At 37.4% G+C, this 28000-nt stretch overlaps 1 protein-coding gene across 5 annotated transcripts; it reads right to left on the reverse strand.

Moving 5' to 3' along the window:
- On the reverse strand, positions 1-28000 carry MATR3 (matrin 3). 5 transcript variants are annotated; one of them, XM_032214678.1, is made up of 16 exons: positions 27827-28000; positions 16908-17006; positions 13404-14462; positions 9209-9270; positions 8522-8563; positions 7691-7791; positions 7274-7323; positions 6228-6353; positions 5405-5530; positions 5124-5294; positions 4663-4794; positions 4204-4247; positions 3724-4099; positions 1979-2324; positions 1500-1621; positions 1-997 (listed from the first exon to the last, which is right to left on the reverse strand). In XM_032214678.1, the coding sequence occupies exons 3-16, from the start codon at positions 14298-14300 to the stop codon at positions 947-949; spliced, it is 2646 nt and encodes an 881-aa protein (XP_032070569.1). In that variant the 5' UTR covers positions 14301-14462; positions 16908-17006; positions 27827-28000; the 3' UTR covers positions 1-946. The 5 variants fall into 5 exon arrangements, with proteins under 5 accessions (XP_032070569.1, XP_032070570.1, XP_032070571.1 ...); XM_032214679.1 differs by having other exon boundaries at positions 16842-17006; XM_032214680.1 differs by lacking the exon at positions 16908-17006.

Genomic DNA, 28000 nt, shown 5'->3' on the forward strand with positions numbered 1-28000 from the left:
TTACTCGATTGGTTTGGTTTATTGGTTTGACACTATAATAACTTGAATTCACATATATGTAAGCTGTTAAGTGATAACAACAGAAAACAGATTTTACACAAAAACTGCTACTCATATTAGCTATGTGAAGCTACATCAAAAGCACAATCCTAGGATGAAACCAATCTCAAGATGTATGCTCCAATTCTAGGCAGGAAACTTTGAAGCATGTCCAATTATATGTTAGTAATTGGTCTAAGATTAGAGCTGAAGTACAAACATAAAAAAGTAAAACTATTTACAATGTATGGTTCATATGTTGCTTTTGCTTATACTGAAGATGTATGAAAAAGTACTAAATTCAATTGCAAGCAAGAGCCCAGAAAAATAATACTGGTCAGAAGAGCAAGAGTTGACTTCCTATTAAAATAGGACAGAAAAACAATGACTCAGAGAAAACACAAGATTTATTAAAAGCTGGCTATCGCTTTTCCTACTCACTACCTAAATATACCAACAAAAAACATTTCCACTTTTTAAAAAAACCACACAAATTTGATAAATAGTCTCAAAAATGAAATGAAATAATGCAAGTCCCTTGAACAATAATATCAGTTAGACTTATATTAGAATGTGGAATGTTGCAGGTAAAAATAGTAACTGTTTATATTTAACTGAATGTGAACCTTGAAAAGTTTAATGGGGATGACATTCTCTGTGGTCTTCAATTGCTGAAACAGCTGTCAGTACCTCAAGATTGAATCTGCAGAGAAATGGTGAATATCATCCCATTTTTGAGCAAAGATCTGACAATGTATATTTTGCCGTAACATTAAACACATCACAGAATTAAACTTCTATTTCACTAAGATCTATGTAGTATAGCATTCCCAATTTTACTGTATTGAGATTAGCAACAAAAATAAAACATTTTTCCTTAAATTGGCATGCCTTTCCCCCCTTTCGTTTAAGCCTCTTTTTTTGGTTTCTGATCTTCAGCCATTTTCTCCATATGTTTCTGTAACACAGAAGAGACTTGAATCAAAATGTGTTAAGTAACAAGGCATGTTTAACTGTAATGCCTGACTCAGCAAAATTACATCTGAAGTAACTTATGTAGACATATATACTTAACATGACCAAGGCTTAACACTGTGATTTATTTCAATTTAGATTGAACTGAGTTTAAATATTGTATTCATAACCTTTGTGAACAATTCTGTCTTTTTGGCATAGATTTTCACTAAATGCAATACAAAACAAACATAGTGACATTAGATCTCTCATTTGACCTTTTCTTTTAAACATGTAGGTATGAATTGTATTGTTGGATGTATTGCTCGTCTTTTAGATCATATTGCTTTGCCATTTCAGTGAGTGTTCTAGCAGTAAAATTCTCCAGACTTCTCATTCCTGGAAAAGTAATTTTTCTACATTCCTAGATATTATCTATTAAAAAACAAATTAATCTCAAAAAGTGTGTGAAACAGTAAAGGGCACCTTGATAAATTTTGCCTCACCTTCAACTTTTGATAATGTGCAAGGCTGCTGCAATGAACTTTTTTCGCAGAATCTTCGTTAGTATAGAACAAGGAACACAATTTGCAGTAAAATCCAGTTCTGGGGACAACATAGGTCACACCTAGATATAGAGCACAAATAAGGAAGTTGCGAATTCGACATAGTGTATTTGGAATGTCAAGATCACAGAATCATAGGGCTGGAAGGAGACAGCTGTGATAATGCATTTTTACTGAAAAGAGTAAGTTACAATCTGAATGTAAATCAATGACCTTTTAAAAGCTAAATCTACAGATCTAAATATTTTTATTTATGGTGAGCCATTCTATTAGACTTTAAAAGGTCTCAAAAATTATTTACATATATTACAAATTGATATTCAAGCATCTATTGGCTGTAAGATAAAGTATCCAGCATTTTTGCTTGAGTGTAGGTGCGCGCACACAGTATATATTATCCAAAAGAAAATCATTCTTACCAACTGGAACGTTTGGCTGATATGGTCCAATTCTATGTTCATCGTGCTCAGTCTTAGTTTCTTGCATGGTAGTGTTATCTTTTTCACCTGTCATTGTACTGGTTGCCCCTTCAGATGATTCCAACTTTAAGTTCTCTGTTTTAGTGCCATTTTCAAATGTCTCATCTTCCTGCTCCATTTCTTCTGTTTTTAATGTTTTTGTTTCAGCTGAATTGTCCTCACTTTTTCCAGCCAATTTCATTAGGCCAGCTTTATATTGTTTCTGGTGTTCTGCATCTTCCTCATCACCAACTTCATCGAGAGTGACAAAACCTTTCATGCTTCTTGGAAAACTACCTACATGTCGCTGTTGAAACAACATATTCCTTTTAAAACCAATGTAAATCATAGTATCATTTGCACAAAAAAGAGAAAAGAACCCACAAAAAGTAACAAGAAAACAAAATGGCATCATACGTAAATGGCCTTTTGAAACAATTTAAGTTTTAACATTTTCTGGAAAACCATCAATGAGGGAAAAACAGCCTGATCTCCATCCATTAATACCATTTCTTCCATAGAAAGGCGTCACCTTCTTACTTCACCATGCTCACCTCCAAAATTATTTTAGAAAGTGAGATTTTTGGTAGTTTTTCTAATCAGTCAGACTTACTTTGATTGAAATAGATAGTTCTTAAAATATTTAGACATCAAATTATAAACAAGGCAATTGAAGATGCAAATACAGGTAGTCCTTGACTTACAACTGTACTTTTAGTGACTGTTCAAAGTTACGTGACTTATGATCATTTTTCACACGTATTACCATTTTTCATACTTATGACCATTGCAGCATCCTCATGGTCACGTGACCAAGATTTAGATACTTGACAACTGGTTCATATTTATTACGGCTGCAGTGTCCCCAGATCCCCTTTTGCAACCCTCTGACAAGCAAATATCAATGGGGAAGCTGGATTCACTTAACAAAGTTATTAATTTAACTGCAATGATTCACTTAACAACTGTGGCAAGAAAAGTCGTAAAATGGGGCAAAACTCACTTAAAAATGTCTCACTCATTTTGGACTCAATTATGATCCTTTGAGGACAAGAAAAACTGTACCCACAAATAAATTGATAACTCATGCCAGAAGGGAAAATATTTTGGGGTCAATCCTTTCTTGGCATGAAATTTTCATTTTTAAATTTTTTTACTCTCTCATATAGAAAACATTCAAGGTTTATAATTGTCTCAAAAGATTTTTATTTTTGCTTAAGCTCAGTTCCAAAAACAACCATTTTGCAAAAACGGTTATCAATTTACCCCTTTTTCAGATGCTGCTGATACTCAAATTCTTTATGTACCATGTTTACTGAACTACTTCAAAGTTCAGGGGAAGCCACCAGAATATAAACTGAGAGCAAACCCCAATCCTTACTAGCACTGATGATGTTAACCTAGTTTGGGTAATGAAATGTCTGCAAGAAAAAAACCAACCTCAGCACCAAGGACCCCTCCTTTCAACCCTGAGTTACAAATATTCTCCTTTACTGATAAGTTCATTCTGTCATGCAATAATAGCAACATCCAATGCAGATTTACAGTCAATTGCCAAGGAAGCAAATTGTTTGTACACATACAATTCAAAACTTTTGTTTCCCAAATTCCGACTTGCATTTTGACATTCTGACTTGCAAAAAACACAAAATAAGAAAACTATTTTTGGTTAAAACACACTATTTATTTTCTTTTAGTAATCTTACCTTTTTGAGTTTTTTTGCAGTTGAAGTAGCTGCAGTATTGTCTTCAGGTTTTGCAGCATCATCTTCAGCTGCCTCCTTTTCTTCAGTAGCTGTGTCAGCCAAGTTAGCAACATCTGTCTCATCTGCTGCTGAGCTGCCACTCTCCAGTAATGCTGCTGCTTCCTCATCATCTACTAGCAATTCATCTTCAGATTCAAGCAGTAAATTTGATTCCTCTTGATCTCCTTGTCCACCATCTTTTGCATCTAACCCCTCTGTCTCCTCTCTCTCATCTTCTTTGCCTTCAGTACTGTTGTTTTCACCTTTCTCAGTATCATCCATCTTACATTTCTTTTCACTTCCAGAGTCTTTGCTATCTGGAGAGATTCCTCTTTTTCTATATTGTAAGGAAAACAACATGTATTATCTAGGATATCAAAACATGTATTATCAAGGACATTTTGTATTTTTAAGCAAATTAATTAATTGAAAGATTTTTACCTTGGCTTATCTTTCTTCAACAATTCCATTCCTTTGTTAGGAATCTGAAACAATATTTCAAATTAAGATGTGGAAACAAAACTTTAGGGATTGCAATAGTACAAATATGCTCCACGGTACATAGAAAACCCAGGTGTTTCAATATATTATCACTAGCAAATCTGAATTAATCTTGTTATAGTTCTTACAGCCACCTAATCAGGATCCGCAAGCTACTAACATAGGCTTTTCCTCTGGAAGGGATTAGTCTCTCGTCAAGATTTAGAAAGTGGAATGGGGGGAAAACTTCTGCTCTCCTGTGTTTCCAAACCTGAATACAAGTCTCTTATTCAACTTCAAATATTAGTAATAGCAAATCATATTCCTATTTCACTATGCACATTAAACAGCCACGTACATCAAACTTTCTATTTACTGAACTCATCTTGAACCCAAACTTATGCTAACTTAAGTACTTACTCGTAATATTAATCTCTTGTATTTTTCAGATAAATCAACTTTCACACATCTGCCCTGGAACCAAAGGGCTTTGTTGGAACAGTGCTCCATCATAGCAACAGCATCTTCTCTGGTCTCCATTTCTATAAAAGCCTATTGAAAAAATATATGCAAGTGTTCAATTCACATTTTTTTAATGATTGACTTTTTTGAGGGAACAAAGCTAGGTAACTTTTTATCATAAATCAATTATAATACCTTGTAGTAAAGATAAAGCAGATGGATACGTAATTCTAATGGATAGATTTTCGTATGCACATGAATCATGTCAGGGATGAAAAGTTAATTACAACAAAGAAAAGAGGGCAAAAGCTGCTCAACCACTACATACAAGGTTTTTTAAATTCTATATTTCTATTGAAATAACTCTACCTATGTTACTATAATTAATGTTACTTATTCTTATAGTCCTATAGAATTACCTGACTCTTCATTCTCATCAATATATAATTCTTTATTTTTCCATAGGGCTCAGCTAATTTAAGTACAGCATTGTCAGAATAGCCCGAATGAGGCAAATTACTGAGATGGATCACACGACCAAGCTGTTGCTTTGGAGGCTCAAATTTCTGATCAGACTTTCCTTCTGGTTCCTGAAGAGTTAAAAACATCAATACACAGTATTGAATGTTAAGTCTTAACATCAGAAGAGAGATAATAAAATAAAAAAATTAAACATTGGAAATGAGAAATTGAAGTTTACCTTTATTCTTTTATATTTTTGTGATAAATGGACTCTTACAGGTTTGCCAAAAACCAGGGCTGGTGCTGTTGAATAATATTCTACTGCAGCTTGTGCATCTTCAGTGGTAGCCATTTCAATAAATGCCTAAAATAAAACAAAGATAACTTATGGGATTTTTTTTCCAAAAAAGATGAGCAAGAATAAAAATCAAGAAAATAACTCTATCAATATTGTTATTTTGCTGCTATAAATATACATTAAGTCTTGGTCTTCTGGAGAAATCTTTTCTTTCAAGTATATAATCATTTTTTAAAAAATAATGACAAATGGTATCCTTTAGATCTAAACGTGTGTGTCATGGTTCCAAGAAACATCCCCAACGAAATAAAACTCCAAGGCCTGAAATTCCTCAAAGCTCCAATTTATTAAAGCTTCCAGGTTTTCCCCACCCAGTTGAAAGTTCACAACCCTTGCCCCACACCGACAAGTTCATCACATGGTCTAATCCAATACTCCAACGCAACGCAACTGAAGACAATCTTCAAACACTCCCATTCAGGTGCAGGCAAGTGTCCTTGATTCTCAGAAGAAAGAATGTTATTATGGCTAAAATTCTATCGCTCCAAGCAAACCCCTCTCCCAAATTCCCAGGCTAAAATATGTGGCAGTCAGAAAGCTGAAAAAAGGAAAAAAATGGCTTCCAAAACTGACAATATGCTTCCTTCTCTTAGTTACATTTGTTCCTGTCAAACCCCGTATTTCAATTAATTTTTGTACTGCTTAAGAAAGTGATGGCTGTCACTGTTAAAATATTCTATCATATAAAAGGACTAATACTTACTTCATTAATTTTGTTCAGTATGAGATGATTTGTGATTATTCCAAATGGTTTAACAAGCTGTAGCAGCTGGTATCTCAGGTTTTTCCCTCTCTGAAAGTCCATGATATGCACAACTCTACTTGTCTCCTGTTAATTGCCAGCAGTAATAACCAACACATTTAGTAAAATGAACACAGAAATGAACTTTCTAATCTTAGTTCAAAAGCAAATTTTAAGCAATTTCATAACAAGCAAGTCAATAAAAACAATGGAACAAAATGCACAATTACATCCTGCCTTAAATTGAAATGTACACCACTCACAAATGTTACTCAGTTTAAAAGTATATCCCCATAAACCAGCTTTGCAAATGCACACATTATTAGTAACTACCAGTACATGGGCACAGTATGAGACACAGAATGAGGATACCAATTCACCTTGCCCACAAGAGCAGATACATGCAGCTAGGGCAGTTTGTTATCTAGGCAAATTAGGCTGGAGTGTCACATGATGAACAGCCTTCCATCGAACATGGTATTGATAGCCCTTGACTTTACAGCCATTAGTAATGCCTCGAAGTTATGACTGGTTCTTGTACTTATGACTATCACTGTCCCTGCAGCGATGTGACAATTTAGATGCTTGCCAACCAGCTCGCATTTATTATAGCTGCAGGGCCCTATGGGCATGTAATTGATTTGTGATCTTACTAACTGGCTTCAGCCAAGCAAAATTAATGGAAAATAGATTTCTTTAATGTAATTCTCTTAATGACTGCAATAAAATGATCACAAAATTGGATCTAGTCATGTGATGACTCTCTTAACAACTGCATCACTTAGTAACCAAAGTTCTAGTTGTTTTCTAGTTGTAGATTGAGGACAATCTGTAGTTTCATGTGGTAACTTAAACTTGTAAACATATGGTTTGAAAAGATATATATAATCCAGATAGTGGATAACTTCTTTCATAAAAAGCAGATACTCATTTCAAGTAAAAGTAATTGTTGAACAAAAATCTTAAATGGAAATGTACATTAATTTTTCAGAGAATTGAATACTAACCACTCTGCCTTTTTGCATGTGTCTAGGTCCTTGCATGTTTCCATTTCCAGCTATCAATATAGTATAAGAGAAAAATATAGTTAATTAGAAAAGAGTGTTGACTTTGTGGCATATGATAATGCAGAACTTTAAACAGCTTGACTTAGAATATATCTGAAATTTTGGCATATCAAAGATATAACTCAAAGTAATATCCACGCAATCACACTTCAATTCCATATAGTATTTATGTAATATGATCAAACAGTACTACTGCAAATGTCAGGTAACAATGTTATTAGTATGCATACTGAACATCCATTTGATATTCATAGTCAGCTTTTTTTAATTTAAAAAGTTCTACTCTTGATGATTTGACTTCACTGCATGATTATATCCTGATATATAGTCCTGTCAGAAATTGATTTTACTTATTACCTCTTGATCCAACAGGTGGCCCTCCCAGGTGGAATGGAGGTGGAGGTGGCCCCAAAATTCCTGGGGCTGGATTTGTTGACTGCAACATAAAGGGATCACCCCTAAGAGAAACAAATGAGATTTTGTGTTTTGGAAAATATATAATCTTTCACAAGCTCCAATTCAGCTTTGTGTATATAAGTTATAAGAAATCAGATATATGAAAATAAACAGTAATCCATCAATAACTATTTCCATAGTTTGATATCTGCACGTAATATTTATTAATATGACAACAGCAGCAACACAGATGTCAGATAATAGTGCTATCAAACATTTTTTGAACCTCAGAAATATACTTCCAATATGTCCCTAGAACTAGAAATAGAAGAAATAGACTCAAAGTTCAAATAGCTTATCAATGTAGAATTCTAAACTATACTAACTGCTTTCACACTTTCAATTTTTATAAAAAACATCATAATTTACAGTCTCTAATGTGACACTGGACAAACTTAATCAGAAAAAATTTCAAGAAGGTGCACATGAATTCTGTTAATGCAAAATATAAACTCTACTTAAATCACTCAATGCAAGTTTTAGACATTGGGACAAATGAGTTTATGTGTTTATGTCTGTGTATGCCCCAATAAAATAAAAAAATAAAAAACAGTGGGTGTGTTCTGCCATAAGGAAGCATTAACTATTAAAAGATTTCAGTTAGAACAGAAAAATAACTAGGACAGAAGGGAATGAAGAAAAATGCAAATGATAGAAAATTTGGAAATGTTTTTCCCCTTTGATATCTCTTGTGCCATTTTATTTAAATGGGAGAAAGCAAGCTTTACTTACAATCCATGTCCAGAGTCGTTATCGGGGTTCCATTCAGGGTATCTTTAAAAAAAGAAGTAGACAGACTAATCAATCTCCGAAACGTAACTGTTGGGGCTAGAAATACCATGCATTGTATTTTGTATCTGAGGCCCAAGATTTTAAATGTATAAATAAGCATAAGTTGATCATTACAGTTTCAGAGCCAACACCAATGTTCTCAGTAATTTAAAAATACTGGATTCTGAATTAGCAATGCAATGCATTTTTTTCTAAAGGCATTTATAAATATTACGTTACATTCCAGATTCTACTACATGCATATTGAAAGCTTCCATACATTTTAATTTACAGACTCATAAAGTCTTATTTATATCAACAGCAGTTTTTAGGTTGAAACAAAATATGAAGATTTATTGAATCAGTGGAGACTGAGAGTGAAACAGAAGTCATAATACTGTGGTCATGCAATTCAGCAGATTTGCAAAGGTTCAGGAATGAACAGTTAAACATATCAAAAATATGTGGTCAAAAAGATCCCATTAAATATAAAAAGTAGTAACTTTCAAATCTGTATACAAGCAAGCAATTTTTTAAAAAGCCTATCATTATAATACAATCCAATATTATATTAAGTTTTAAAATAAATGCTTCATTTTCAAGCAAAATAGTACAATTATGAAAAGAAAGTTATGTTTAAATGCTTACATTTCAAGGAGAAGTTGACAACGACGACTGTGACTTGCTCCATTGATATGTTGATTCCACTCCTGCAGAAGTGCAAAGTTGTGATGATCAGAAACAGCATTTCTAGAATATTATATAAACACGTACAGGTTTTGCCTTTAGACTTTATGCTATCATCAAAAAGCTACAGAAATTAACATTCAAACAAAAATCTATTTTGAGTTTCGTGTACTGCACAGTAATTTATCATGAAACAATTTAAATTTAAGTGTTTCCAAGAGATGAAACATGCATTTTATGTACCTTTTGTTTATATTTCAATTTCAAATTATTTCAAGATATTCAACTGGGCCTAGTGCAAAATACTTCTGCCTTATGTAAAATACAACATCAAAGCATTACTAGTTCTGCATCATCTGTAGCTTGCCATGCAATATTTTATCTTGGTTGTGAGAGGATTTCTCAAGAGGAATTTGTATGGGGTGTTCAAGACAATACAGTAGCTAGAGATATTGGTAAACATTTTCTTATTGCATTAGAAAAATGTTTTCCATCACTAAGCCATCGCTGTGTACACAATAGCTTGTAAGTTTAACATTCTAAGTTTTGTAGAAGAAAAAACCCTAAGTCAAATTTTAAATGTATATTTATGTACAGCTGTATCAAGCACATCCAGCAATCTGTTCTTCAATGAAATAGAACCATCTGCACCTCAAAATAATTGGGGGCAAAAAAGAGAAAACAGGTTCTGTTTGAGCCTGCTTTTTAAATCGTAATTTACAAAAAGCAGCAGTCATCTAAAAGTCAACCCTTCATGATAATGGCCAGTGCACACAACGTCCCAGTCAAGGGACCCAGGATAGGACGAAGACTGTAATTACATCCCTAAAGTTCAATTATTGGTTTTAATATTAAGAATATTCAACACTAGCTATTATTCGCAATTAGCTGTAGCTTGCTTTCTAAATTTCTTTTAACACCTACATAAAATCAATTCACTTTACAATTTTTCTTCATATTACTGGCTAAAAAAATTAATGTCAGCATAAAAGAAAAAAATAAAACCAAATAGTCCCATTTTACCTTACCTTCGCAGAATAACTATTTTTATTAGTTTTCAATGGTGTCCTTACAATGACAAAGCTACCGTTTTAAAGTAAATTACTGGGCGCTTCCACAAGCTCAGAACTGGGACCAACTGCAGAATTATAATCCAGAGAATTTCAACCTTATTTTAATTTAAAATTGTTTTAGCCAAATGACAAGCCATGAGATATACCAGATCTACAGGCTAAATCCTGAACTTGAAAAGCATGTCAGAAGCTGCCAATGGCAAACTTCCTCATTACTGTTACCAAGAAAACTATACAGCTGCATTCATGTAGTCAGAAATAAAGTTAGACTCAAAGATTCCTCTACCTTTTGAAATAAGGTGCTCTTCCTAATAGTACCAGTTCCAACTCACAAGTCATAGAACCCCAAGTTTTAAAGCCTGAGGGATCCTTGGTGCTCTCTGAGCACTAGTACTAGCACTGGTGATATTACCAAGTTTGGGTAATGAAAAGCCTGCAAGAAAGCAACCAAGCTCAGAGAGCACCAAGGATCCCTCATTTCAAACCTGAACTACAAATAATTTTTTATTAGTTGCAAAGCCTCTTTTATAGCTCTAAAGTAACTGTTATGAATTACACTTACCTTGACTGACTCAAAATATTCAGTATATTAAGTGAAGCTGAATGAATAATTTTAGAACCAAATATTATTATTATTTTATTGTCAAACTATATTACTATGGTTAAAATGGAATCTAGTATTATGAATCAGAAATTATCTTTCAATAAAGTCTTTGCTGGGCTGCTCTAATATTTTTGGATCAAATACACTGAGCCATAGGTGGGATGCTTCTAAAATCAAATCTTCTAAAATTTTGAACAGATTAATCAATTCCTTGTTTCTAATCATTTTTACAGGGCAAAGGTATTATACCTCTAGAATCCTTAAAACATCATAACAGAAGGGAAAATTGATATGGCTAGACTAAAAATGCTTGTGAGGTATCCAAGCACAGTAAATATACAATTTAAAAATACAACGCAAAGATGGGATTATCTGGTTAAGATTACAAGAAACATATTTTTAACCAGCCTTGCCACTCGTTTTGAAATTCATTAGTAGTCAGGAAAGGTTGTCCTTGATAATGGGGAAATTTCAATATGCCTTTGATTTTTTCTTAATAAAAACATTAGGAAATACCTCAAATTATAGTAAACAACACCGTCAAGATATTAGATTTTGTATACTACTTTCAATAATTTATTATGTTCCTTGTACAGCCTGTTTCAATCTGAAACTGCACTAGAAATATTTAAGAACAAAAAAAAAGGAGACTAGATTTTTTTTCTTTCAATTGCATGTGAATTCTATGGGGTTTTTTTTTAGCTGTTTACAGAATCACCTTTTTTCAGATGGACCTTTTTTCTTACATGCTATAATGACATCTTTCAATTAAGATGTTTGTTTTAATTAAAACTGTAAATGTTTTAAACTTCAGCCAAAAATTAATAGTTGGAAATTCTGAACGTGTCAAGTCAGCATACTTAATATTCCAAATAAAGTGACATTTTAATAAACTGAAGAAAGCAAGAGGTTCTATTTAGAGCAATGCAACGGGATTTAAGTGCAGGAGACAACTATATAATCATCCCTCTTATGAACTGTCATTGCTAGTGTTTCATATAACTGATTTCTAGAAACCTGAATTTGAGATTGACCTCAATGGTATTTATGTATGCACACGCTCATCGTGGTATTTCCTTATGGGATAAGCAACACTATGTAAAGCACATAAAAAAGAGTAAGATCCCAAGCGTGTCACAACAGACTGCCTACGCATTTGGCTGGGATGATGTGCATCATGCTTCATGGGGATACAGCCAATAATGCATTAACTTGCAAGGCAGTGTGTAGATCAGAGATCTTGCCTTGCACAGAACAGTATTGTTTTAAGTAAAATGGGCTTTGAACTGTGGGCCAAAATGTGTGAAACGGATCAGTCTGCATCAGCAGAGAAAGCTACATCTGGCACAAGTACAATTAAGGTTGGTAACGACTTCTTCATATTACTAAAACAATGTGATCACAGAGGTTTGCAAAGATATTGTATTAAGGTAAGAAAAAAAAGTTTCAGATATAGAAGAGTCAAGTGGAGAACTTTCAGATGAACAGACAATATTTCGTTTTTCATTAGTCTGAAAACGATTTTGCATACACCAAGGTATTTTTTTTTGAAGAGGAAGGACAACAGTGAAGAAAGTGTTAGTAATACCCAAGGAAATCATTTTAAGCACACAATGTGCACTCTTACCTGGATTTCTGACCATATGCTTTGAAAAGAAAAAAATGTAACAACAGTAATAATATTCAGCTTTAGTTTCCCATTGGCAAACTAACAGAGAACCCATTTGTAAAACAATTAGGAAATACGAATAAGCCACACTTGTTTGGTTTCAGACCTACAATATAAGAACGATGTTTGATCAAAACTTTTTAAAAGATCTATTCTAAACAGAAACTGCCAATAAGAACATGATATACTGTACAGCAGTAATCTGTTTATCTTTCTAAAAAGGGATAGATGCAATATGTGTAATAAAAAGTGAGCCTAAAGTATATAAGAAGGTTGTGAAAAGGAAGGAAAAAATGAGAAGTTTCAGCCATAGCATGAAAATAGTTTTTAAAGTGAATTTTAAAAAGAATGGATTAGTTTAAAAATGCTATCACCCTACAAATTTGTCCCAGGACCTTCCATTAAAGTATTTTCTCAGGCTATGGACAAGAAGAAAAAAACTGAATGTGCAAGGACAGTATCTTAACCAGAGCCAATTAGCAATCAAGACAGATGGGAAGAAATGTTGAATCTAGCCTCTGAATAACTGCAAAACAAAATGAAAAGCTACCCCAAACCAAGTAGAGAGATTATGTAGATGCAAAATATAAGTAGACTAGATGGCCTGAATTTAAGCAATATAGGTGAAACAATATATTAAAAGTCCTGGTTTCATGATTTGCTAATGATGCCCCGGAAACTAAGTGGCTTTGTCACTTAAAATTCTTTTGAAACCTTTGTAAAAGTATTTAGAACACAGAAATTGAGGCAAAGAAACAAGCAATAGGGACTACAAAGTAAAGAAAAACAAGCATCTGATACTGAACTCACCTTATTAGAATGAACAGGTATATCACAGATAGAGCACAGATGGGGATAGCCCTTCGGTAAGAATCCATGGAAGTCTTCAATATTGCTATCTGGTGGAGCACCTCTTTTTTTCTCAAAGAGAGATCTCTCAGGGACACGACTCAGTCTGTCATACTCACTGTCAAATTTACGATATTTATGCGAAGCTTCGCCATAATAAGAGTCATCCCTACACCTTTCTCCATCTCTTAATCTGTCATCTTCATAATCCATTCTGTCATAATATACAGATTCTTGAGAACGACTTCCATGATCATAATCAACCACTCGGTTGAGACTAGAACCACCATCGTCAAAGCTATCTCTTCTAAAATGCCTTTTCTCGTCCCAATCATCCCTAGGAACTCTGTATGGTGGTTCCCGTGCAGCTGCTCTGCCATCTCTACCATAACTCAGTGAAGAACCTTCTTCAGCTCTCCTTCTTTTAAGTTGCAGAAGTATTTGAGGCAAGTTTTCAGGAGTGATCTTGTCCTCAGGATAACGACTCAGTTCATCTAAGTCTCTAGTAGACAGACCAAGGCTGGCTAGAATATTAGTGGCCTGCTCTGCATCTCCACGGTGCTGAGAAGACAGAGAGAGTGGGCCTCTACTTCCAATGTTAAATATAGATTGTAAGGCATGGGAAGATGCACTAGCAGAAGACAGTGCACTATGAGATCCTTGTTGATTCAATGAAGAACTCATTCCAAGATTCATTAAGCTAGCAAGGCGTGCAGTACCCTGGTTCATCCTTCCAAGAGATGCTGGCACATTTAAAGATTGGGTAGCAGCAGCAAGAAGGCCTATTCCTGCAGAGAGGTCACGTCCATGACCTTGGGAATCCCTATTTAGAGATGCCTGGTGGAATGACTTGGACATTGCTGAACTATAAGCTTGTCTATTATGAATCAAACTTTAGAGATGTCTGAAAAGAAAGCTCACTCTAGAAAGCTAGGCAAACGTCACTTCAATAAGTTTACGCCAAGAAAGGGATCAATAATGATCGTAGATCTTCTTCAAGCTGAGAAACACCAAACAAGTCTGTAGAAAAACAAGCAGTTTTAGTCATAAAATCCTTTATGCAGATGCAGTTTTAAAATGTATGCATCATGTTGATCTAAAAACAATTTAAGATCTTGCATGGATTTCCCTATGTAATCTCAAAAATTGGATCATTAATCTTTTGATAAGAAATTGAATCCCCCACCCCCCAATAAGCACCAAATTTTGCCAGTAAATATACTTATTTTCAAGCGTTCATATTTAAATTGCAGGGTGCATACATCTTAACCGCTTTAGATTCCAGGAAAAAAGACCACAGTATATCAACTATGGAACCAAGAAAAATAATTCACATTTGTTAAAAACTATGACTTATAACATTGGTGAAAGATGAAACATTAATAGCTGAATACTTAATGAACCTTTATGAGACCAAGTAATTTTTGTTCAAAATTTGAGTAACTGATTTGAGACTTTTGAAAGAATATTAGGCTTTGGGAGCTCCAAAGACAGTCTCAAACATAAACTAATAGCCTATGCTACATAAACTCAAATCAGGCCCAAACTTCACCGGCACCTGATTGTGAGACTGAAGTTTTGTTTGAAGAAGAGAAATTCTCTGCACTATTATAATAAACCTTACTGTTGAAGGATAGGCATTATCTTCTAGAACTCCATAATATATAGCTAGTAATTTGCATTTAGTAGGCTTTTATTTATGCTGTTGTTTCTATACCAACAGTAAGTATCAAAAGCTCATTTGTTTCAGCAATGGCTTTTGAAGAAGAGTTCATGAGAATTTTCTAAAGTATCTCAGAATGCTAATTTTATAAATTCCCCCAAAACAATTGCGGCCTCATTGTACTTCAAACACTTTTAAAAATCTCACTCAACTCTAAAATTGTAACACCCATTCTTGCTACAGAACAAATAGTCTGAGGAAAGGCCAGAAACAGACTGGAGGATAATGACATTTCAAGTGAACATATTTTGCAATTATTGTCTCATTTAGCAAGAAAAGAATACATTAGGCAAATACTTACAAAGTGTACAAAATATTTACCAAGTTTTATTGGTAAGTGAATAGATATTTAATGTAACCAACAAATTTTGATAGTAACACCTACTGTAGCAAGTTGCTAAGTCATATAAATACAGACAATTATATGACATGCAAAGAAGTGTTACATGGACTACTTAAAAATATTGCATTAAAATGCTGCTGAAAGCAATTGTTTATTGTTGGATAAAACAGATGCAGGGTACAATAGGTATCTATTGTAAAAAGATGTTTTACTAATACCCAGTTATTTTTTGTTAAGGTAAATGGATGTGGGGAGTAAATTGAAAAGTACCAAACAACTGTAATACAGAAGAATAGTCAAAATATTGCAAGCAGAGAGCAGATGTCAATTGACATAGAAAAGAAGGAATGGACAAATGTCAAGTGACAAATATAATCTATGACACTTGACTGAACATAAGAATTCCTAAACAAAAAAAAAGTTTTAACCAGCCTGTGTACAATGTTGGAATCGCATTCTAAGTAATATTGACCAGTTTAGGAATAAGAATTATTTCAAATATTTTTAAAATATTTTAAGGTTTACCCCCTTGCTTAGGGCAAATAAATTGCTTCCAGATTGACAGGTGCCAAAACCCTAGCAGATGAGTCTAGCCTTTTTAAAGACCAGTAGAAAGCCTGGTGATCTTTTTTCAGTGCATGTATGGACTACGTAGCTAGAAACCTCCTAGCAGTAGGAAGCATCTACAATGTAAAGGTTAATGGAATGTTTACTCTTTAATAGTCATTTGAGTTAATTTTTCTGACTCCATCTGACATCTTGTCACTGACAAAGATAAAAAGTAGCATTAATTGATCCGAGTTCCTAATTCTTAAATAGTGAAAGAGAGGAGATTGGTGATGAGAAAAGCCTCTATACAGATATTTCCAGTAGTCTGCTAGTGCAACATTTCCTAAGCAGAGTTTGACATTAGAAAAGCAGGTGCTACGAAGTAGCATAAGAAGGTTGACTCAAATTAAGACCTAACAGGTACAGTGAACTGCTAAACTTTTGCATTGGGGCAATACTCTAATTTCAATTGTTTTTCTTGTTGTTTTGGAATAAAAGGGCATAGTAATCAAGAAAGGTGTCTATTTTTATTAATTTTGTTTCTTTTTTAGTAGTGATCAAAAGTTAAGAGAATACAGGGATGAAATCTTTAAACACAAAAGCATAGTATAAGCAATTTCTTGTTGAAAAATAGGTTTCAGTTTGACTCAATGATCATCTTTTTAGAAAAGACCTTTACTATTTGTGTGTTTCAAGAGAAAATATCTTTTGAATTGATTTTTTTAAAAAATCCATCAATTTGATAAGGTTGATTATATTACTTAAAACACACATATAACTACACCTCTGATTTTAGTCAATTTTTGAAGGATTTGGACAATTGTCAGATCCAGGAGCATCTGAAGAGTACCTCCTGACAGAGTTGGGCTGCCCAGCAGATGGTTTCACTGCATAGCCTGGTTTCCACATAAGCTGCAACTGCCCAGGCTTATATGAAATCGATGTAAACCTACAAAGAAAAAAGCAGATATCAGAGAAGTTTTAAAAATGGAATACTCAAAGGGGATACCCCAATAAGTTGGCGAGGGAGAAAAATGACAATAGCAACATTCCCCAAATCGGGATAATTTTACTTCCCTATGGTTCAATTGTTTTTATTTGTCATCTTTTATTATGATTACAGGGTGAAACAGTATGAGGAATTGGAAAAAAGTAGAATATGTAATCAGTCTCCATAAAAGGTTGCAAGAATTATATTGACTTAAGTCTTAAAATATGATGAGGCATATAAAGAAACTAAAAGTCAATATGCCAAGTTTAAGAATTATTTTACCATTGCCAATTAAGACTCAGAATATTTTCTATTTTGCCTCAAGTAGAAACCGGAGTGAAAATAAGAGAAATAGGATTTTCTACCTATAAGATATAGCCCTGTATATTATTACATATTTCTAAAGGCCTATGTAGAAACAAACAAAACTGTATTACTGGCCTTTTACGAGGGCCATGGATAAAAAGTCAGCACAGAAAATGGAAATAAATTATTTTTCTGTGAGAAGTTATTCCACTCATGTAGGTGGGAGAAGCAATTATTATCTCTCTAACTCCCTAGAGTTCCCCCAACCTAGCACAACATGAGGCATAATGGGTAACAGTAAAGAAAGTTTCATAATATACAGAGATGTTCATTCATGTAATGTTGAACTTCAACCAAAGATTTGAGAACCGATTTGCAAATAGGCAGGGGCCTGTCAAAGAAGAATAATTTATGGAAATATGGGAACATTTAATTATTGAAGAATAGACTACTTGATTTAAACAATAAAAATGATATTGCTTAGTATAGAAATGTATGTGTACTGCATTCAAGATTTTGTTTAGGGTTGCTTACATCAAGGCGTAAAATCAGACAAATAGTTACTTCAGTTTTGAAAGAAATTCCCTACTCCAATGATTCTCAATCTTTCCTTCATCACGGATTCCCTTCAAATGCCTTTTGTGGCCATAGACCACCAAGACTTAACTCTAGATTTAAATTACAATATTTCTTTAGGCCTTCACGGATCCCTTATGATGACATCACAGCCCCCAGGGGTCTGCGCACTAGATTGAAAACCAATGCCTTAAGTCAAGCATATAAAAACTATATTCAAAGAGAAGTTAGCAGGAAAAGTAATAGTGTAACCAAATTCAGTTGTGCGATGTGAATGGAAAACACTTTGCATTCTAGCGCTACAGATGCTTTAGAGCCAAGATTGGCATGTATATAGCAGTATAATAATCTCTATTGGATTTCTATACTCATTCCAGGATTTCAGATACACACCTAGCTATCTATAAGCTTTTTATATAAACTATAAGGTAGTCCTCAATTTACCCTAATTGGGATTGGAATCACAGTTGCTGAGCGAAGCAATTATGGTATTATGCCACTGCTTCACTTAATCACCACAATCCCTGCACTTCCAGTTATGATTGTTAAGTATACAGTTAAGTGAAAGAGCTGCCTGTGGAGGATTTCAGCCAACCCCCCCCCCCCCAAAAAAAAAAACATCAGAGGGAGTCCTCTTGGCAGGTATTGGCAGTTTGCAACCTTCCCTACCAGCTTCCCCATTGACTTTCTTGGGAAGTTGGTAGAGAAGATTGCAGATGGCAATCATATGACATCAGGGCACTCAACAACTGGTTTAATGAGAACCAGTTTGGTCTAGTGGTTAATGCTTAGACCCAGTTTGGTCTAGTGTAAGGCATTGGGCTATCTCAAGAGTGAGTTCAAATCCCGCCTTCACCATGAAAGTCAGCTGGGTGACTATAGGCTAGTCACTCTCTCTGCCCAATTCACCTCACAGGGTTGCTTGTTGTGGGGAAAATAGGGGGAAGAAGGAAGATGTATTGGTTGTATATTTGCTGCGTTGAATTATTTGTAAAAAAAAAAAAGTCTCAAGGCAAGATGGGCAATAAATAAATTTAGCAAATAAACAAAACTGGTTGTAAGTGAAAACAAGCTGCCAACAAGTGTGCCAAACACCCAGATCATTATCACAGAACCGTGAGTGTGCACACACGTTTTGCAATGGGCAGGAAGTAAAGCACACTTTCTGAGGTCATAGTAATTTGGGGCCATCATTGAACAGTCATAAGTGAAGGCCTACCTATAAAATATTTAATTCAACAATTTTTAAATTCTGGAATTCCAGAAATAGCCCAAATAGTTATAGATCATTTAAAATGAAATAAGATGGCATTTATATATTAGGTATTATATAAAAGAAGCAATTACAATTGTACAATAAACTTTTCTTTGAAAAGAACTGATATTCTCTTGAATAGCGATTCTTAGAAGAAAATGAGCAAAAATGAGCCTTGTGTTCCAAGGAAGACAAATAATTTTTATGGAGCTGCATATCCACTACCTCATATGTTTCCAAACCACTGTACAACCCTACAATGTATGCAAATCTCTTTAGCAGCGATTACCTCTGGAATGGAATGCATGCACAAAGCAGTCACTGAAACAGCAATGCCTTCAACTGGATTTCTGCAACATGTAGCAAAACTAGATGAACCAAATAATGAATGTCTAATGATATATTCCATAATCTGCCAAGAAGCAGGCTGCAGAATATTTACACTTTATATTCTAAGATACAAGCTTCATGAAATAACATTGATAATCCAAATACAAGCACGAAAGGTTGTTTTTTCTTCAAAAATCCTTCTCAAGAGTAGTTGGCAGTAAAAGCTTTAGATTGGATGAACGATTCAATAGCAACAAATTGTATACTGGCCTTCCTATGCCAGCCTCCGTGTCATGCCATGTCAAAGACCAGAGCCCTTTCTTGTCAGCAACTTGAAATGGAGAAGTGAGAATCCAACTTCTCCAAACTAAATGAAACAACTTTCAGATGTAAACTACAAGATAATGCCTCAGCTACAAAGCACATCACAGATGACAGAAGAGGAAACAAATCCAAAAAGATATACAAATTTAAAAGGACAAAAAAAATTGAAATTAGAAGAGAAAGCTAGTATTTGCACAAATGAGAATAGAAAGGGGCATAAACTTACAAAAGCAAACAAAAAGATACCCCCTATTTAACACCCCATTGATGATCATATGGGGAAGACACAATGATCAGCGATAATATTTTCAAAAATATTCAATAAACCATTACAAATGTGTTAAAAAGGAATGAGGAAATTAAGGGAAAATCAGTTGCATTGTTGTGTTTGCAGTGAATATGCAAATTAGTCATGCTGAACTGAACTTTTAAATAGGAGAAATTAAATTAAACTAAAATGTAACCGATGACTTAAAACTAACCAATGAATCCAAACATCTACCTTAGTTCTTTGAAAAACATATAACTTATTCCCCAACTTGGTACCTGTACTCAACAACTAGAGAATGGCAGTTAGTCTTACCTGAACTGCTATTTTCGGGGCTCGGACAGGAGGCTCCAGTAGATGGTATTGACACGCCCATTTGGCCACGAAGCTGAAGACACGCCTCTGTGCTCCACCCTTCCTTCTCCACTTCATCAAAGTGAGCTCCCCTCAGACCTGAAAACAAGGCACAAAGGAGAATTCCCACCACCCCAGCTATCATACTACCTAGGACGGGAACTGGAGCCTCCTGTCCGAGCCCCAAAAATAGCAGTTCAGGTAAGACCAACTGCCATTTTCTGGAGTGAGGGACAGGAGGCTCCAGTGGATGGGACCTACCAAAGCTAAGTCCCATGGGTGGGGAACTCATGCTCTGCAATAACCTGCTGTAGCACCCTGCGCCAAACGCTGCATCAGCCGATGCAAACAAGTCCAACCTGTAATGACGGATAAACGGCGATGGGGATGCCCATGTAGCCTCTCTGCAAATGTCCTCTATGGAGGTCTGGAAGTTAGGTGTTTCAGGCTAACCATTCTCAACGGCTCAAAGGGCTTCTCCATGAGAGCCCGTAGCACGGTGGGAAGATTCCACGTGGGGAATCTATGCACCACTGGAGGGTGCAGGTTGGCGACCCCCCCCCCCCTGAAGGAACCTCTTCACAACAGGAAGTGGCAAGGGCAACTAGTTGCCTGCGCACAGTCCCCCGGGCGAGACCCTTGTCTAGGCAGTCCTGGATGAATTCCAGGACCTGCGGTACCGAGGCCCTAGTGGGCCCAATCTGTTTTGTCTTGCACCAGGAAACGAACGCTACCCATGTAGACTCATAGATCCTCGAGGTCGCATTTCTGCGAGAGGCCTCTTTGGTTCTAATCACCCACAGAGAAAATTGAGGTCCCTTTAGGCGCTCCCGCTCAATCTCCACACAGCTAGTTGCAGCCAGTGTGGTTCCGGGTGCATCAGCTTCCCTTGGTGCAGCTCTATTTCCCCCCCCCCCCGTATCCGCCATGGAAGCTGGACTGACAGGATCCCGAGGTCCATGAACCAGGGTCTCCTCAGCCAGTGAGGAGCCACCAGGATCAGCTCTGCCTGCTCCCTGACTAGATTCTGAACTACCCCGGGGAGGAGAGGGAGGCGAGGAAAAGCATATAGAAGTCCCCTTGGCAATCTTGCATGAAGGGTGTCGACTCCCTAAATTCCCCGAGCTGGGAACCGAGAGAAGAACCGCGGAAGCTGGGTGTTGGCTGGAGTGGCGAAGAGGTCTACTACTGGCCGTCTGAACCTCCGGCAGACGCTCTGGGACAGGCTCCATTCTCCACCGTCTCTTGACTGAGCCAGTCGGCCTGATGGTTGTCGATCGCTTTGGTGTGCAGTGCCCAGAAACACGTGCTGCCCTGCCAAATGATGTGGGCCTTGGCCGCCATATTGTCTGCGAGTACCAGGATGTGATGACCCTCGACAGCGGTCCAGAAATATCAAAGCGCCAGATGGATTGCCCGGAGCTCCAGCCAGTTGATGTTGTGTCGGATCTCCTGCCAGGACCACCAGCCCTGTGCCAACCGGGACCCCAGGGTCACCCCCCCGCCAAACAGGCTGGCATCCATGGTGAGAATGAGGCGCTCCTGGTCCCTGAACTCGCACCCCATGAATAAGGCTGGGGACAGCCACTACTTGAGGGAAATCCGTACCTAAGGGGTGGCCTCGACCTTGGCCTCACCACTGCTGGTGTTGGCTCTCTGGAACAGTAGGAGTCGCCACTGCAGAATCCTGGCATGCAACCGTGCCCACGGTACTACTTCGATGCAGGATATGAGTTTCCCCAACAAGCTGGATAGAAAGGCTATTGGTCTCTACGGACCTGCTTAATCATCTTAACCAAACTGGCCCTGCAGTCCGGGGAGAGAAAACCCTTTTCTGCACTGGAGTCTATGACCTAAATGGAGAATTCTAGTTGATGGGGTGAGGGAACTCTTTTCGAAGTTGACGGAGAACCCCAGCCCCTGAAGGGTGTCCACGACCTGCCAGAGGTCCGCCCTCGTCTGACCCGGGGATGCCCCCTGGACGAGGACGTCATCCAGGTAGCAATGTAGCCTAATGGGAAAGCCCCTTAGGTAGGCTGCCACCACCGCCAGTACCTTGGTGAATGACCTAGGTGCAGAGGATAACCCAAAGGGAAGGGCCCTGTATTGGAAGTGGCGGCCCAGGTAGGAGAACCGCAGGTACCGCCTGTGGCATAGGAGGATGGGAATATGGAGATAAGCCTCCGTGAGATCTATAGAAGCCATGTAATCTCCCTCCCATACGCCTCGTAGAATGGATTTAAGGCCACCTTGAACCTGCGGTACACAAGATGTTGGTTCACGAGCTTCAAGTCGAGAATAACTCTCCAACCCCCCCGAAGCTTTCGGCACGAGGAACAGATTTGAGTAGAACCCCCGGCCCACCTGATCCAAGGGGACCGGTTTTATCGCGGCAATGTCAAGCAGATGCTTAATGGCCTGAGGCATCCGCCTTGGTTTGTCTAGATTTTGTGCCAGGGGAAGTGTGTGAAAGTGGTTGGGGGGGGGATGGAGAGGAACTCTAGCTGAAGCACATGTGAGACAGTGCTGATTACCCAGGCATCAGAGAAAATTCTCGCCCAGGCCTCGGAGAAGAGAGCCAGGCGACCGCCAATAGGTGGGATTGGGTTCAACCTATTTGCCCCGGTGAGAGACCGCCTCCTGCAAATTACCTCCCTACGACCTATAAGATCACATAGATTGGGCCTCCTCCGAATACCATCCGCCAGTCAGTGTCGACTGGCAACTACACGGAGGAGGGCCTTTTCAGTAGCAGCTCCGACCCTTTGGAACGATCTCCCCGTGGAGATTCGTACCCTCACCACCGTCCAGACCTTCCGCACAGCCCTCAAGACCTGGCTATCCCGTCAGGCCTGGGGATAAGATCACAATCTGTCCCCACCCGAATGAAGAATGAATGTTGTGTTCTATTTTACTCTTATGTATTGTTTTATGTTTATTGTTTAACCCCCCCCTCCCTATTTTATGTAAGCCGCCCTGAGTCCCCGCGGGGAAAAGGGCGGCCTATAAATATTAATAAAATACAAATAAAATACAAAAATACAAATAGGGGTGTCCACCTCCCCCTCGAAAGGGCCCCTTACTCTGAGGCTGGAAGCGGGATCTGTCCCCACTGAAGTTGCGGTCAGATGACCTCTCTGACCTGGGAAAAGAGTACCTGCTCTGCTGAGCTTCCTGTTCCAGGGGCTGATATGAGTGCTTGCAGTTGACCTTTGTTCCGCTTTCTTCACCGAAGTGAGTAAGACTTTTTTCTTGTTTTTGTCCTCCACGAGGAGCGGTTCCAGGGCTGCCCCAAGAGGAAGCCCTCCGTGTAGTTGGCCGATGCCAGCTATTTGGACTTGCTGTCCGCCTGCCACCCCGAGCCAGAGAATGGCGTGTTTGGGGGCTGCTGCTGAGGCTTGCCTTGGCCCGGGTCGCTTCGTGCACTCTCAGTTCAAAAAAGGACAAAGGTTTGTGCTCTTCCCAGCACTCTGTGCTCTCCGCAGCTCAAATCCAGTCGCCAAAGCCGTTTCCAGTAGATTGGTGCGATGGGGGGGGGCCCTCTGGGCTGGGAATCCCTAGCCTCTAGCCTCCCGATCGCATAAAAAACCCCAGGGATCGGCGCCACGTGCTTGGCAAAGCCTGAAATGGCTGCGGTGACCTCAGCGCTCTCTCCGATCCCAAGGATACAAAGTAACACTCCTTGGTGGTTAGAAAGGAAAACCACATAGAGCTACTTACAGTCTAGAGCAGAGAGCTAGCTATGGTGGCTACAGCGGCAAGGAGGTTCCAGTAGAGATAGAAATTGCAGGAGAAGTTAAAAATATGACTCGTTATTTAGCCGGACTAAGATGAAGTGGAGAAGGGTGGAGCACAGAGGGGTGTCTTCAGCTTCATCCCAGTCTCGTGGCCAAATGGGCGTGTCAATACCATCCACTAGAGCTTCCTGTCCCTCACTCCGGAAAATGTGCATTTTTTCAAATTTTAATAATGGATCCAGGGAAAGTATGAGAAGGTACAAGTAGTTACAGATCAGTTAAAATTACATAGCACAGATGTTAGTGATGAAATATTAAAGAATATACTGCAGAAAGAGCTTTCAATATTTCTCTTAATAGGTCATTTTTCAAGCTTTAAATTTTTGTAAGGAATGTAAATGCAGCTTAATCATTGACTTATGATGGAAATTCTGGCATAATTATACCATAAGTTGTTGCAATTGTAAGCTGAGTCAGTCAACTTTACAGTAGTAAACATTTTTATAGCAGTCATTAACCAAATAACCATGATTAAGTGAAAACAAAATCATTAAGCAAGTCCAGCTTCCCCAAAGGAATATTTGATGGAAATTGATAAAGGTTGGAAAATTGCAATCATGACACAGTGATGAACGAGTCATAAATATGAATGTTGCCAATCCCTCCAGTTGTAATCACATGGCCAAGAGTGATGGTTGTAAGCATGAATGCAGGTTGTAAGTCATTACAAGGCCATAACTTTGAACTGTGATTAAAATAAAAGGTCATAAGTTGAAGACTGTATTTGATCATGATTCAAGAAACCTATGCCATTACTTCTTTAAAACTCTTTCAAAATAGCTTATAAAAATTCATGGTGAAGTATTTTATCACATCCTTCCACTATCTGATAACTGGTTAAAGATAAGGAAATATAGTAGAATTAAAGAGATACTTTTCACAAAGGGAAGAAACTGAGTCCTTAATATGTCTTACTTCTATGATGGAATTGGTTATAAGTGAGTGAGATTTCCCGATTATTCAAGAAAAAAGAAAGAAGGAATTGAGAAAAGCAGCAAAATAAGCTGTGTAAAGTTGAATAGGCTTTAAAATGGGAACTGCAATTTAATATAAATGTAAAGGATTCCACATTGGAAGAAGAAATCAGAACCCCAAGTATACTTTAATAGGATCTGAATGAATAATAACTAATCAAGAAAAATATGAGAGGCAGTAGATGTAGCATGCTCACAAAACATCAATTGTTATGTAGCTAATGTAAAATAAGTGAATTTCATCCTCCAGAACTTTAGAAAGTAGAGTGACATCAGTCATAATATAAAAATTGTCTTATATAAATCTAACAATGGTCATGAAACTCTTGGAGTATTGGTTAATTCCCATAATCAGGCTAAGCCATAACCTAGATATGTATATTAAAAACCATACTTTACAACTTAGCACAAAGCATAGACCCAGCCACTGTAGAACTCTATTCCCTGCATCTCAGAAAAATTATTATAAGCAGCAAAAAAGCTGATTGAAAGAGAGCAATTCCATTACAAGAAGCAATTATAGAAATTTGGACCATTAAGTATGTACTTCCTTTCTGGTTTTGTTAGAATTGAGTCATCCCTGAAACTAAGTGCAAAAAACCCTCAACAATGGAAGGCTATAAGTGACTACTGTAATATAGTACAATACCTTGCAAATCACAAGTGCTAAAGAAAGAAAGCTGAATAAATAGGCCATTGATTTCCTGCATCTGAGCTTCTAAATTGCATCTAAGTATGAAAAATGTTAAAACTAGACTGATTTGATCTATTATTTTGAGCAGATTTTCTAATATTTAATCTTAAAAAGCAGTTTTTATTAGACAGGAGTATTAATTTAAACTGCTTTAAGAACTTCTAAGATCCAAGTGCAATATCTCAGGGTTCAGACTTGAGAAACTATTAAGAATATCTTTTCCTTTGTCTAAACTTGTTTCTTATAACAACTATATTTCATAAGAGAGTTGTCTTCAAGGAATTAGAAAAATAGCTAGGCAATCCTGCATGATGGTGAACCTGCAGCACGCGTGCCAGAGGTGGCACGCAGAGCCCTCTCTGTGGGCATGTGCATGGCGGCCAGCTGCTCTTCCAGGTTCCGTTGCAAGCACAAACATTTTTTTAAAAATGTATACCAATTGTTTATGTCATTACACATAATTTCAGGAATGAACAAAACTGGAGAATAATTCCAAATATCCATCAACAGTGCATTATATTACCTCAAGGCTGCCAGTCTAGGGAGAAAAGTAGAGATAAGCCTACAATTGCAGCAAAATAAGGAATTTGCAAACAAGGTAAAGACATTCATTATTCAATTCTACGTTCATTAAACTATTCATAAATTTAATTCAGAAATGTTATAGATTAATGTGGCTATACTGAGAGAGACTTTGCCCCATTAATTTGGGGCAACAGAAAGTTTTGTAGATACATTCCCAATTCAAATGTTCCATCTCTTATGCTGTGACATGTGTTGAACAAAAAAAAATTGCAATCATATAAATTAACCATTTCTGACAAACATTCTAATTCTATTCTTTAAACATTTCACTTTTGCAGAATTTTATAGAAAGAATCATGGAAAAAAATGGTTGTTACTAGTCTCAATACACCTCCAATATAAAATCCTGATTAAATGTAGGCTGCAATAGTATTTTTTGCGTTTGATGAAGGGCCTTCTATCAATATGAGGCTTGTAGAATTAGTACCATAATTCTGGAATCTTGAAAGAATAGAGACTCACCCACCCACCCTACAACCAAGGTTTAAGATTCAAGTTGTGTTTAAAAACTTCAAACTTGCAGTTGTGTTTCATATACATAAACCATCACCCACAAAAGATACCGATCAAGAGCAACTTCCCACCTTAGCACGGGCGGAAGAAAGTTAGTTTTCTATGCAATTTTTTATAAAAATATTTCCGTTTGCATTTTAATTGGAATAGATCGAATCCAATCCTCTCAGTAGCAGAGGATAAATATTCGATGCATGGTCTTAAAATGGCGATCAGTAAACTTGGGTTCAAATTTTGCAGTTAGGATTGAAAAATAACATGCGTTACCCGCAGCGCCTATAGCCCAAAGGAGTAAAACACTATTAAATACTCAATGCATTTGGTAATCAGCATCCCTGAATGCAAACGAACTTTACTTCTGAGCAAACACACATAGACCTTATTTGATCGTCGCCAGAACGAAAAAAATTAAGGAACACTATCTTCACCCAGGTACATAAGATAAAGACACAAACCAGTTAACTACTCCAAAAGAGAAGGCGGCCTACGTAACAAAGAACAAAAAGGTCGTATAAACCTCGACTCAAAAACGCTTCTTTGGCTTCCAAGACCCGCGCATGCGCACGACCACACCTCAGGCTTCGGCGCCGGGCCTATTTTTCTCACTGAGAGCGCGCACGAACACTTTCCGGCGGGAAGGGTTTTTGCCTTTCTCTTCCCTCGACGCATGCGCAAGAGTACGGTAGAGCAGCACGCGCCCCTCCTCCCTTCCAAGTTACCAACGGTTCAGGCCAAACGGCGAAGCAAAGGAAGCCTTCGCGGCCTAACAAGAATCGACACCACCCTGCTACACCACTCCTACCTCAGCAAGAAAAGGAGTCGTTCGCTTATTTTGCCATCGTTACCGCAAATAAAGCCTGGGGGAGAAAAGGACCAAGAGGATGAAAAAAAAAATCCCAAAACGAAGCTGCGTAGGTCTCAGTCCCACACCGCTCGCATTGGACCGCTAATCTAACCAACGCATGCGCCGTCTGGC

Source organism: Thamnophis elegans, chromosome 3, assembly GCF_009769535.1.
Source record: "Thamnophis elegans isolate rThaEle1 chromosome 3, rThaEle1.pri, whole genome shotgun sequence".
Classification (NCBI taxonomy): domain Eukaryota; kingdom Metazoa; phylum Chordata; class Lepidosauria; order Squamata; family Colubridae; genus Thamnophis; species Thamnophis elegans.